General features: G+C 38.0%; 1 protein-coding gene across 1 annotated transcript in view; it reads right to left on the bottom strand.

Annotated features, from left to right (window-relative positions):
- LOC706992 (disintegrin and metalloproteinase domain-containing protein 5) overlaps positions 1 to 15,121 on the bottom strand; it is a 160,262-nt gene that overhangs the window by 112,041 nt on the left and 33,100 nt on the right. The window contains exons 9-11 of the mRNA XM_077942769.1: positions 14,812 to 14,978; positions 13,943 to 14,024; positions 2,104 to 2,240 (exon numbers count right to left, since the gene is read on the bottom strand). Of these exons, the coding sequence (XP_077798895.1) occupies positions 2,104 to 2,240; positions 13,943 to 14,024; positions 14,812 to 14,978 (386 nt within the window). The remainder of the gene's footprint in view (positions 1 to 2,103; positions 2,241 to 13,942; positions 14,025 to 14,811; positions 14,979 to 15,121) is intronic.

Here is a 15,121-nt window from a genome sequence, read left to right as displayed (position 1 = left end):
GATAAATCCACACATTTATAGTCAATTCACTTTTGACAAAGCCTCCAAGAACATACATTGGGGAAAGAGCAGTGTCTCTAACTAAAGATACTGAGAATACTGGACATCCACATGCCAAAGAAAAAAACTAGACCCTTATCTCTTGCCATATATAAAAATCAAATCAAAATCAATTAAATCTAAGACCTGACGCTATAAAATTACTGGAAGAAACACTGGGGAAATACACCAGGACATTTGCCTGAGAAAAGATTTCCCGAGTAAGACTTCAAAAGCACAGGCACCCACAGCAAAAACAGGCAAATAGGATTACATCAAACTAAAATGCTTCTGCACAGCAAAAGAAACAATCAACACAGTGACTGTTGATTGTGAACAGACTAAAGAATGGGAGGAAATATTTGCAAACTACTCATCTAACAAGGATTTAATAAGCAATGTGTAGTGAACAGGCTACAGAATGGGAGAAAATATTTGCAAACTGCCCATCTAACAAGGGCTTAATAACTAGAATATATAAGGAAGTCAAACAACTCAATAGCAGAGAAACAAATAATCTGATTTTAAAATGGGCAAAAGATCTGAACAAACATTTTTTAAAGACATATAAATGGCCAACAAACAGCTATAGGAAAAAAAATGCTGCACATCACCAATCACCAGATAAATGCAAATCAAAACTACAATGAGATATCATCTCACGCCAGTTAAAATGACTTTTAGCAAAAAGACAGACAAGAATGATGCTGGTGAGGATGCAGATAAAAGAAACCTTCATACATTCTTGGTGGGAATGTAAATTAGTGCAGCCACTATGAAGAACAGTATAAATGTTTCTGAAAAAACTAAAAATAGAACTACCATATGAACCAGCAATTTCACTGCTAGAAGTATATTCAAAAGAAAAAAATTCATGTATTGAAGAGGTATGTGCACTCCCATGTTTACTGCAGCACTATTCACAATAATTAAGATATAAAATCAACCTAAGTGTCCATCAGTGGATGAATCTGGAAAGAAAATATTGTACATATACACTGTAGGATTTTATTCAGCCATAAAAAAGAATGAAATCTTCTCATTTTCAACAATGTGGATGAAACTGGGACATAATGTTAAGTGAAATGAGCTAGGCACAAAAAGACAACATTGCACGTTCTAACTCAGATAGGGGAACTAAAAAAAGTTGAATGCATGGAGATAGAGAATAGAATGGTGGTTACCTGAGGCTGGGAAGGTTGGAGGGGGAGGTAGAAAGAGGATAGTTGATGAGTAGAAAAGTACAGTTACATAGAGAGAGTAAGATCTAGTGTTCGGTAGCAGAATAAGGTGACTACAGTTAACAATAATTTATTGCATATTTCAAAATAACTAAAAGAGTGGAATTGGAGCATCCCTAATGCAAAGAATTGATAAATGCTTGTAGTAATGGAAATCCTAATCACCCTGATTTGATCATTACACATTGTATGCTTGGATTAAAATATCACACCTATATCATAAATATGCATGCTGTATGTATTTATGATGTGCAGCTATTATGTATCCACAATTAAAAATAAAACATGGATGGAACTGGACATCATTACATTAAGTGAAATAAGCCAGGCACTGAAAGACAAACATCAAATGTTCTCACTTATTTGTGGGATCTACAAATCAAAACAATTGAATTCATAGAAATAGAGAGTAGAAGGATGGTTACCAGAGGCTGGGAAGGGTAGTAGGGGGCTATAGAGAGGTGGGGATGGTTAATGGGTACAAAAAAAAAAAAAAACAGAATTAATAAAACCTACTATTTGATAGCACAACAGGGTGACTACAATGAATAATAACTTATTTATACATTTTAAAATAACTTAAAAAGTGTAACTGGAGTGTTTGTAACTCAAGGGATATAAATGCTTCAGGAAACGGATACCCCATTCCCCATGACGTGTTTATTTCACATTACATGCCTCTATCAAAACATCTCATGCACCCCAAAAATGTACACCTACAATGTACCCACAAAAATTAAAAAGAAAAAAGTTTGAAAGAAAACAAGGAGAAAAGAAATTAATTAAAGAAAGAACAAGTCTATTTAATAAAGAAAATCCTTACACTGCTTTTGGTGTCATTGTGCAAACATCTCCTGAACAATGGCAGGTGTCAGTTTTGTCATAAGTTAATCCCAGATTAAGGCCAAGCAATTGAACAATAATGACAGTATATGACTCCAAGGATAAACCCTCTGGGTACTAAATATAAGAAAAAGAAAAAGTTAACTAATAATTATAATCAGTTCTAAAATACAACAATATTTACCGAATCAAAAGTTAGTATATGAAAGTAATTCTTAAAATGCACTCAAGATACCTATGTGGATGCAATTATAGTAATTATATAAATTTTTTGATTATAGATTTATTAAACATGAATGAGTCCACATAATAGTTATATTAAGTTTCAAAACACTATTACTTAATGACATTATCAGCTATCTTAGCAAACAGAACAGTCAAAAACCCTAGTTTATGGCTTCTTTGAATTATTTTAAACAAAATGCCTTTAATATTTTTCAACAGTCGATTCTACATTCCTTCTATAGTAGACATCCTCTGAAATGGGTCCCAATAATCCTTGCCTCCTGGTATTCACGTCCTTGTGGAATCCCACTTTATTGCGTATAGGCTGGACTTACTGACTTGCTTTTAATTAACTGAGTATAGCAGAAGTGATGGGTCATCATGTCCAGGATATGTTATAAAAGGACTGGCTTCTTAAATTCTCTATCTTGCTCTTTCTTGCCCACTCTAGGGGAATCCAGCTGCAATGCCGTGAGGTGAACTAGTAGAGAAGCCCACATGAGTGATCTTGGAAATGACTTTCTGAGGTCTGCCAACAGCCACATGACTGAGCTTGAAAGCATATCCTCCATTAGTCAAACCTTGAGATAACTCCAGCCCTTGCTGACACATTGATTTTGTCTTTGTTGGAAATCTAGAGTTTGAACTACCCACTGAATTCCTCCTAGATTCCTAACCTACAGAACTGCATTGTTTTTGTCTGCTAAGTTTTAGTGTGATCTGTTATGTCACAATAGATAAATAATACATCCTCATAGGTTTTATTGTTCTCCTGTACATAATTTCCAATGCTTATGTTTTCCTTTAAGAGTCCTGCTCAGATGACTATTCAGAACACAATTAAAGTGTTGTGATATAGGAGAAAGAACACAGCTATCATCTGTTTCTAAGTAATTTCAAATTATTTTGAAGTTGCAGGTAAAATTGAAAACATTCAGAATAACTCAGCTGTTATATGCCTTAATTACTCACATGACATTACTCTGTTTATTTAAGTACTTCCACCAAAATCAATTAATTCTTCCACCACATAGCAAAATAATACGGGCCACTGAACATCTCCAAAATACAAAAACAACAACATCATAGAAGAAAGTTAACTGATCTTCTAATGTAAAAAGGTAGTTGGTTTCTGATGGAACCTGAAGTAAATGATAGTGAGGGAGTGATAAGTAAAGAGTAGTTCAGAGAAGGCGGCCACAATCCATGGAGATGTTTCTGAATGTTTGGTTCTCCATACTGCCCTGGTTGCTTATTGTTCACCTGCACCCACTAACAGGTAGAAAAACAGCACGGCCAACATAACAACAAACGAATGCATCGAACGTTTCAGTACACCTTCAAAAAAGAGCAATTTCACTTCCTGGCAGGCTGCTTGAACGCAAGCAATCTCTCCTTCCCCATCCCAGCTTTTGATCAAAAGAACTTATGAGGAAAGAAGCAAGGAATAAATGGTAGCAAAAGCCACATTTTTGCCTAACCTTGGTAGATCCCTATTCCCTCTACTATCCGTTAGACGAAAAAGTTAGAATCCTCTTTTTTTCCTCATATGTTAAGAAATCTCATAAGAAAAAATGATATAACAGATGAGTGCAAGCACCATAAAAAACAACAAAACGAATTTCAAATCTACCCTTCTATACTCTGCTATAAGATTGTGGGACTAAGATTCTGCAAACTACATTTCTCATATTTTTTTGTTACCAAATTATCTGCAGTTGGAAGAATGAAGTGGCTTTCTTTTCCCCGCGGACAGTTGTTTCGTTCAGCACCATGGCCCAGTCAGCACCATTTTGCTCCTAAAGCGGAAGTTTATTTCAGCGTTTGTAGTTTACTCCAGGATCAATAGTTTCCTGACTCCAACTTCTTCCAGTACTATCAGAACCCATGTAATTATGCCCCTTCAATGTAGCAGCAGCTTGAGGCAGTACTCCTTCCTCCAGAGACCTAAATGCCAGTTGGAAATTCCCTCTTCTGACCTCAATTTTGGGAACCCCAATTTTCCTTAGTTCTGGAGTGGTAACTATCATTTTATTATCTGTTAACTCATTATTCCCTTTTGACTTTTTTCAGATGTGAAATACCTGTATAACTAATTCTCTGTTCTAAATCCTTTTGAAATACCTAGTGTAGTACCTGTTTTCTTAATTTGCCCTGCCTTCTGTAGCATTTAATATGTGAAAGTCCTATGAGGAAAGTAAGCTGAAAAACATACAAACAGAAATCAAAATGGATGAACCAGAACAGTAAAGAAACACAAATTTAAACTAATCATAATGAAATTAAAAAGAAACTTTTTAAAAAAAGATATTGGGAGGGAAGTGACAGCAGCAAGATGGCCAACTGAAGCCCCTACCACTTGTCCCCGCTACAAAGACAGTCAAAACAATGAATAAGCAACTACGCTTTGGTGAAAATAGCTAAATAAGGGTGCCAAGTATATCAAAGGAGAGCAGAAGCCCTGTGTAGCACAAAAACTCAGGATGGGCTACACGTGGTGGCTCATGCCTGTAATCCCAGCACTTTGGAATGCCAAGATGGGTAAATCACCTGAGGTCAGGAGTTTGAAACCAGCCTGGCCAACATGGTGAAACCCTGTCCCTACTAAAAATACAAACATTAGCCAAGCGTGGTGGTGCATGGCTGTAATCCCAGATACTCAGGAGGCTGCTTGAACCTGGGAGGCAGAGATTGCAATGAGCTGAGATTGCACCACTGCACTCCAGCCTGGGTGACAGAGCAAGACTCCAACTCAAACAAACAAAAACACATAGAAACCCAGGACAGCCACACAGAGAACAGAAGAAAACACTTTGCCTCCACGACTGTGTCTCCCAGCTCAGATTAGTCTAGATACAGGAGGGACTTCTCCCTGAGGGAGAAGGTAAGCAAAAGGACCCCAGCAGCCCCCATCGCCATCTTGGATACCTAAAGTCCTCACCACTGGAGATTCCTACAGTCATCATAGGTGCTGAACCCACCCGAAGGAGCTTCCACATGAGAAGGATATGACACTGCCCTATCCCCATGGCCTGAGCAACTACTCCACTCTGCTTGCTTGGAACCAGAACCACTGCTGGAGTGTGTCCTGTTCTGGAGATGTCCCATTCTATCCCTGATGCTTTGCCACTACTGAAACATCCCTGCCTGGTGGCCTGCCATCCCTGAGCCAAGCTGCTGCTATACCCTCCCCTGTGGGGCCAAGCTACTCCTGGCCCCACTGCCTGAGCTGAGGAGCCCAGTGCCAGCTGACACCACCACATCAACAAAGGAGGCCAGGCACTTTCATGTACCAACAGAATATATACTACTCTACTCCCAGAGGTCACTGATGAGCCCTTTTCACTTGTTGCCACTACTGCCTCCATTCCTGCTGCTCCAAGTCCAGGGAGAGAACACAGATCAAGCGCACAATCTGTGAGCATTATTCCAGGATGCAAGGATGGTTCAACATAAATCAGTAAACATGATTCAACATATAAACAGAACTAAAAACAAAAACCATATGATCATCTCAATAGATGCAGAACAGACATTTCACAAAATCCAACATCCCTTTATGATAAAATCCCCTCAACAAATGAGGCATAGATGGAATATACTTCTAAGTAATAAGAATTATATATATGACAAACCCACAGCCAACATCATATTGAATGGAGAAAACTTGAAAGCATTCCCCCTAAGAATGGAAAAAGGAAAGGATACCCACTCTCACTACTCCTATTTGACATAGTACTGGAAGTCCTAGCCAGAGCAATCAGGCAAGAGAAAGAAATAAATGGCATCCAAATTGAAAAAGAGGAAGTCAAATTATCTCTGCTCACTGATGACATGATCATGTACCTAGAAAACCCTAACAACTCCTCCAAAAGACTCCTAGACTTGATAAGCTATTTCAGTAATGTTTCAGGATACAAAATATATGAACAAAAATGAGTAGCATTTTTATATACCAATAATATTTATGCTGAGAGCCAAATCGAGAAAACAGTCTCATTTATAGTAGGCACACAAACACATACACATAAACACACACACACACACACACACACACACACACACACACACAGAGAATACTTAGGAATACATCTAACCAAGGAGGTAAAAGATCTGTACAAGAACTCCAGACCACTAGGAAAAGAATTGTAGATGACACAAACAAATGGAAAAATATCCCATACTCATAGATTGGAAGAATCAATATTATTAAAATGACCACATTACCTAAAGCAATCACAGATTTGATGAAATCCCTATCAAATTATCAACATCAGTTTTTACAGAATTAGGAAAAAAAAAAATCCTAGGGGCAGAGCAAGATGGCCGAATGGGAACAGCTCCAGTCTCCAACTCCCAGCACGAGCGACACAGAAGACCGGTGATTTCTGCATTTTCAACTGAGGTACTGGGTTCATCTCACTGGGGAGTGCCGGACGATCGGTGCTGGTCAGCTGCTGCAGCCCGACCAGCGAGAGCTGAAGCAGGGCGAGGCATTGCCTCACCTGGGAAGCGCAAGGGGGAAGGGAATCCCTTTTCCTAGCCAGGGGAACTGAGACACACAACACCTGGAAAATCGGGTAACTCCCACCCCAATACTGCACTTTAAGCAAACAGGCACACCAGGAGATCATATCCCACACCTGGCCGGGAGGGTCCCACACCCACGGAGCCTCCCTCATTGCTAGCACAGCAGTCTGTGATCTACCGGCAAGGCAGCAGCGAGGCTGGGGGAGGGGCGCCAGCCATTGCTGAGGCTTAAGTAGGTAAACAAAGCTGCTGGGAATCTCGAACTGGGTGGAGCTCACAGCAGCTCAAGGAAACTTGCCTGTCTCTGTAGACTCCACCTCTGGGGACGGGGCAATAACAAACACAGCCGAAACCTCTGCAGACGCAAACGACTGGTTCTGACAGCTTTGAAGAGAGCAGTGGATCTCCCAACACGGAGGTTGAGATCTGAGAAGGGACAGACTCCCTGCTCAAGTGGGTCCCTGACCCCTGAGTAGCCTAACTGGGAGACATCCCCCACTAGGGGCAGTCTGACACCCCACACCTCACAGGGTGGAGTACACCCTGAGAGGAAGCTTCCAAAGCAAGAATCAGACAGGTACACTCGCTGTTCAGAAATATTCTATCTTCTGCAGCCTCTGCTGCTGATACCCAGGCAAACAGGGTCTGGAGTGGACCTCAAGCAATCTCCAACAGACCTACAGCTGAGGGTCCTGACTGTTAGAAGGAAAACTAACAAACAGGAAGGACACCTACACCAAAACCCCATCAGTACATCACCATCATCAAAGACCAGAGGCAGATAAAACCACAAAGATGGGGAAAAAGCAGGGCAGAAAAGCTGGAAATTCAAAAAATAAGAGCGCATCTCCCCCGGCAAAGGAGCACAGCTCATCGCCAGCAACGGATCAAAGCTGGACGGAGAATGACTTTGACGAGATGAGAGAAGAAGGCTTCAATCCATCAAATTTCTCAGAGCTAAAGGAGGAATTACGTACCCAGCGCAAAGAAACTAAAAATCTTGAAAAAAAAGTGGAAGAATTGATGGCTAGAGTAATTAATGCAGAGAAGGTCATAAACGAAATGAAAGAGATGAAAACCATGACACGAGAAATACGTGACAAATGCACAAGCTTCAGTAACCAACTCGATCAACGGGAAGAAAGAGTATCTGCGATTGAGGATCAAATGAATGAAATGAAGCGAGAAGAGAAACCAAAAGAAAAAAGAAGAAAAAGAAATGAACGAAGCCTGCAAGAAGTATGGGATTATGTAAAAAGACCAAATCTACGTCTGATTGGGGTGCCTGAAAGTGAGGGGGAAAATGGAACCAAGTTGGAAAACACTCTTCAGGATATCATCCAGGAGAACTTCCCCAACCTAGTAGGGCAGGCCAACATTCAAATCCAGGAAATACAGAGAACGCCACAAAGATACTCCTCGAGAAGAGCAACTGCAAGACACATAATTGCCAGATTCACCAAAGTTGAAATGAAGGAAAAAATCGTAAGGGCAGCCAGAGAGAAAGCTCGGGTTACCCACAAAGGGAAGCCCATCAGACTAACAGCAGATGTCTCAGCAGAAACTCTCCAAGCCAGAAGAGAGTGGGGGCCAATATTCAACATTCTTAAAGAAAAGAATTTTCAACCCAGAATTTCATATCCAGCTAAACTAAGTTTCATAAGTGAAGGAGAAATAAAATCCTTTACAGATAAGCAAATGCTTAGAGATTTTGTCACCACTAGGCCTGCCTTACAAGAGACCCTGAAGGAAGCACTCAACATGGAAAGGAACAAGCGGTACCAGCCATTGCAAAAACATGCCAAAATGTAAAGACCATCGAGGCTAGGAAGAAACTGCATCAACTAACGAGCAAAATAACCAGTTAATATCATAATGGCAGGATCAAGTTCACACATAACAATCTTAACCTTAAATGCAAATGGACTAAATGCTCCAATTAAAAGACACAGACTGGCAAACTGGATAAAGAGTCAAGACCCATCAGTCTGCTGTATTCAGGAGACCCATCTCACACGCAGAGACATACATAGGCTCAAAATAAAGGGATGGAGGAAGATTTACCAAGCAAATGGAGAACAAAAAAAAGCGGGGGTTGCAATACTAGTCTCTGATAAAACAGACTTTAAACCATCAAAGATCAAAAGAGACAAAGAAGGCCATTACATAATGGTAAAGGGATCAATTCAACAGGAAGAGCTAACTATCCTAAATATATATGCACCCAATACAGGAGCACCCAGATTCATAAAGCAAGTCCTTAGAGACTTACAAAGAGACTTAGACTCCCATACAATAATAATGGGAGACTTCAACATGCCACTGTCAACATTAGACAGATCAACGAGACAGAAAGTTAACAAGGATATCCAGGAATTGAACTCATCTCTGCAGCAAGCAGACCTATTAGACATCTATAGAACTCTCCACCCAAAATCAACAGAATATACATTCTTCTCAGCACCACATCGTACTTACTCCAAAATGGACCACGTAATTGGAAGTAAAGCACTCCTCAGCAAATGTACAAGAACAGAAATTATAACAAACTGTCTCTCAGACCACAGTGCAATCAAACTAGAACTCAGGACTAAGAAAATCAATCAAAACCGCTCAACTACATGGAAACTGAACAACCTGCTCCTGAATGACTACTGAGTACATAATGAAATGAAGGCAGAAATAAAGATGTTCTTTGAAACCAATGAGAACAAAGATACAACATACCAGAATCTCTGGGACACATTTAAAGCAGTGTGCAGAGGGAAATTTATAGCACTAAATGCCCACAAGAGAAAGCAGGAAAGATCTAAAATTGACACTCTAACATCACAATTAAAAGAACTAGAGAAGCAAGAGCAAACACATTCGAAAGCTAGCAGAAGGCTAGAAATAACTAAGATCAGAGCATAACTGAAGGAGATAGAGACACAAAAAACTCTCCAAAAAATCAATGAATCCAGGAGTTGGTTTTTTGAAAAGATCAACAAAATTGACAGACCACTAGCAAGACTAATAAAGAAGAAAAGAGAGAAGAATCAAATCGACGCAATTAATAATGATAAAGGGGATATCACCACCGACCCCACAGAAATACAAACTACCATCAGAGAACACTATAAACACCTCTACGCAAATAAACTGGAAAATCTAGAAGAAATGGATAATTTCCTGGACACTTACACTCTTCCAAGACTAAACCAGGAAGAAGTTGAATCCCTGAATAGACCAATAGCAGGCTCTGAAATTGAGGCAATAATTAATAGCCTACCAACCAAAAAAAGTCCAGGACCAGATGGATTCACAGCTGAATTCTACCAGAGGTACAAGGAGGAGTTGGTACCATTCCTTCTGAAACTATTCCAATCAATAGAAAAAGAGAGAATCCTCCCTAAATCATTTTATGAGGCCAATATCATCCTGATACCAAAGCCTGGCAGAGACACAACCAAAAAAGAGAATTTTAGACCAATATCCCTGATGAACATCGATGCAAAAATCCTCAATAAAATACTGGCAAACCGGATTCAGCAACACATCAAAAAGCTTATCCACCATGATCAAGTGGGCTTCATCCCTGGGATGCAAGGCTGGTTCAACATATGCAAATCAATAAACATAATCCAGCATATAAACAGAACCAAAGACAAAAACCACATGATTATCTCAATAGATGCAGAAAAGGCTTTTGACAAAATTCAACAGCCCTTCATGCTAAAAACGCTCAATAAATTCGGTATTGATGGAACGTACCTCAAAATAATAACAGCTATTTATGACAAACCCACAGCCAATATCATACTGAATGGGCAAAAACTGGAAAAATTCCCTTTGAAAACTGGCACAAGACAGGGATGCCCTCTCTCACCACTCCTATTCAACATAGTGTTGGAAGTTCTGGCTAGGGCAATCAGGCAAGAGAAAGAAATCAAGGGTATTCAGTTAGGAAAAGAAGAAGTCAAACTGTCCCTGTTTGCAGATGACATGATTGTCTATTTAGAAAACCCCATTGTCTCAGCCCAAAATCTCCTTAAGCTGATAAGCAACTTCAGCAAAGTCTCAGGATACAAAATTAATGTGCAAAAATCACAAGCATTCTTATACACCAGTAACAGACAAACAGAGAGCCAAATCAGGAATGAACCTCCATTCACAATTGCTTCAAAGACAATAAAATACCTAGGAATCCAACTTACAAGGGATGTAAAGGACCTCTTCAAGGAGAACTACAAACCACTGCTCAGTGAAATAAAAGAGGACACAAACAAATGGAAGAACATACCATGCCCATGGATAGGAAGAATCAATATCGTGAAAATGGCCATACTGCCCAAGGTAATTTATAGATTCAATGCCATCCCCATCAAGCTACCAATGACTTTCTTCACAGAAGTGGAAAAAACTGCTTTAAAGTTCATATGGAACCAAAAAAGAGCCCGCATCTCCAAGACAATCCTAAGTCAAAAGAACAAAGCTGGAGGCATCACGCTACCTGACTTCAAACTATACTACAAGGCTACAGTAACCACAAGAGCATGGTACTGGTACCAAAACAGAGATATAGACCAATGGAACAGAACAGAGTCCTCAGAAATAATACCACACATCTACAGCCATCTGATCTTTGACAAACCTGACAAAAACAAGAAATGGGGAAAGGATTCCCTATTTAATAAATGGTGCTGGGAAAATTGGCTAGCCATAAGTAGAAAGCTGAAAGTGGATCCTTTCCTTACTCCTTATACGAAAATTAATTCAAGATGGATTAGAGACTTAAATGTTAGACCTAATACCATAAAAATCCTAGAGGAAAACCTAGGTAGTACCATTCAGGACATAGGCATGGGCAAAGACTTCATGTCTAAAACACCAAAAGCAACGGCAGCAAAAGCCAAAATTGACAAATGGGATCTCATTAAATTAAAGAGCTTCTGCATAGCAAAAGAAACTACCATCAGAGTGAACAGGCAACCTACAGAATGGGAGAAAATTTTTGCAATCTACTCATCTGACAAAGGGCTAATATCCAGAACCTACAAAGAACTCAAACAAATTTACAAGAAAAAAACAAACAACCCCATCAAAAAGTGGGCAAAGGATATGAACAGACATTTCTCAAAAGAAGACATTCATACAGCCAACAGACACATGAAAAAATGCTCATCATCACTGGCCATCAGAGAAATGCAAATCAAAACCACAATGAGATACCATCTCACACCAGTTAGAATGGCGATCATTAAAAAGTCAGGAAACAACAGGTGCTGGAGAGGATGTGGAGAAATAGGAACACTTTTACACTGTTGGTGGGATTGTAAACTAGTTCAACCATTATGGAAAACAGTATGGCGATTCCTCAAGGATCTAGAACTAGATGTACCATATGACCCAGCCATCCCATTACTGGGTATATACCCAAAGGATTATAAATTATGCTTCTATAAAGACACATGTACACGTATGTTTATTGTGACACTATTCACAATAGCAAAGACTTGGAATCAACCCAAATGTCCATCAGTGACAGATTGGATTAAGAAAATGTGGTACATATACACCATGGAATACTATGCAGCCATAAAAAAGGATGAGTTTGTGTCCTTTGTAGGGACATGGATGCAGCTGGAAACCATCATTCTTAGCAAACTATCACAAGAACAGAAAACCAAACACCGCATGTTCTCACCCATAGGTGGGAACTGAACAATAAGATCACTTGGACTCAGGAAGGGGAACATCACACACAGGGGCCTATCATGGGGAGGGGGGAGGGGGGAGGGATTGCATTGGGAGTTATACCTGATGTAAATGATGAGTTGATGGGTGTAGCACACCAACATGGCACAAGTATACATATGTAACAAACCTGCACGTTATGCACATGTACCCTACAACTTAAAGTATAATAATAATAAATAAATTTTTAAAAAAATTAAAAAAATAAAAAATAAAAAAATAAAATAAAATAAAATAAAATAAAATAAGTACAAAAAAAAAAATCCTAAAATTCATATGGAAACAAAAAGAGCACAAATAGCCATAGCAATTCTAAGCAAAAAGAACAAATCTAGAGGCATCACATTGCCTGAATTCAAATTATACTATGAGGCTATAGTAACTAAAACAGCATGGTACTATTACAAAAATAGACACATAGATCAATGGAAGAGAATAGAGAACCCACTTGTACCTATTGGGTACAATGTTCACTATTTGGTAACAGGCACACTATAAGCCCAATCCCTACCAGTACATAATATACCTATGTAACAAACAGGCACATGTATACCCTGAATCTAAAATAAAATATAAAATATTAATTTAAAAACATTTTCTAAGAGGATAGAACTTCCATTAAATGTTATTATGACAAAATACTACTAATAATAATAAGCATAGGGAGCAAAGTAGTCTTTTGGAGATGACAAATATGCTTATGGCATTTATTGTGGTGACAGTGTCACAAGTGTAATACTTATCTCCATGCTCAGCAAGTTGTGTACATTAAATAAGTATAGCTTTTGTATGTTGATTATACCTCAATTATGTGATTTTATGATTTAATTAATTAACAAAGTTTTTAAACAAATCATAAAGTAGATACTCTAGAATTTAAAAATTCAACCATCTGAATTGGTCAGCTTAATAGCAGATTTGAAACTGTTGTAGAATAGATAATTCTATTTAAAGTCAGATTAATAGAAATTATCTCAAGTGAAGCACAGAAAACAAAAATGGGGAAAAAATGAACACAGAGTGACCTGCAAGATGATAGCAAGTAATTTCACAAAAATATAATCACATCCCAGGAGAAAAGGGATTGGAGGATCTAACATTACTCCTTAACCAGGAGTAAATGTGCTTGATCTTTATGGAAATGCATCATGCTTCCACTGGCTTCATTCTAGCCTCGTTCCTGACATACCCCTTGATTATGCTCCAAATTAGTAATATAAAAGCTATAAAATTATGAGGAAACTAAGTAATATATTTATGCATGTTTTAAAATATTTAGGAAAATTTGAAACATGAAAGTATTGAGAGCAAACCAGATAATTACCTACCAGAGCAACTGCAGCAGCAAAATCCTTATTACATACTTGCCCAGGAAATGTGGCTCCTATTAAGGTGGGAAGTTTCCTGTAGCTGAAAAATAACTTTTGCCATAAGTGAATTTGAATGTGGTATTATTGGTGATAAGTTTCATAGCAGCAAACATTATCAAACAATTACTATCTCCCAAGCACCATACTACTTTGAATTATGCCATAAATACATTTCTCTCAAAGTTTCAATGTTAAGAATATTTCAACATACACTTTTCTCTTTTGAATTTGATAAATATCCAGAAATATAATTAGGATAAGGCCTAACAGTTTATGGAAATACTATTGCACTAATGATTATAGTTTTTATTCTGGTTTCCTCTATATTTATAGCCCTGAAAATTCAAATTTCTATGACCTCCTTGTTCATTTATTACTTATTTTTGACCAGATTTTTCTGCACATTAAATTCTAGATAGTAGGAAAATTTAACCCTTCACTATATTAGAAAATAAAAACATAAGAATTACCTAGAAGTGAGCCAGGAATATAGAAATATGATAACCTGGGGTAAAGGTTCATAAACCAAAGGAAATCAAATAAATTGTAGCACTCACAATTAAACTTTTCGTTATTTCAATACCTTTTGTGGAATTTTAGTTTTATGAATAACTTTATGTTGTTTAATACAACATTTTAAGTTTTGCCTCACATTAACTCCTTGAGGACAAGGACTCTTGCTTACATTTCTCACATTCCATAGTATCTATATTAAATGGGTAGAACACAAGATATCTATAAAATAAATGCTTATTTTTCATAATGAACATATTAAGTCATTTTGAGTTATTCCTTTAATGTTATAAAATGCAGAATACTACACTTACACAAATAAGTATGCAATTTGATGTGGTTTAAAGTTAAGATGGTCCTTTTTCCATTCAAAAAATTCTAACAATACATATTCAGCATGCCCTGTAGTAGAAATTTTGTTTTTATTTGACCAGATTTCAATGGAAGATATAATGACAGTCAGTTGTAACTGGGTAAGCATCTAAAAGAAGAATATAATTAAAAATCGTAAATAAACTTGAACATTATATTACATTTTCTAAAAACACATTTGATACAGTACTTTGGTTATGGAAGCTCTTCAACAGCACAGAAAATTATTATACACATCATTTTTATAAAATA

The sequence above is a fragment of the Macaca mulatta genome, chromosome 8 (genome assembly GCF_049350105.2).
Source record: "Macaca mulatta isolate MMU2019108-1 chromosome 8, T2T-MMU8v2.0, whole genome shotgun sequence".
NCBI lineage: Eukaryota > Metazoa > Chordata > Mammalia > Primates > Cercopithecidae > Macaca > Macaca mulatta.
Note: the sequence above shows the minus strand (reverse complement) of the source record. Positions and strands in the feature narration are given on the sequence as shown.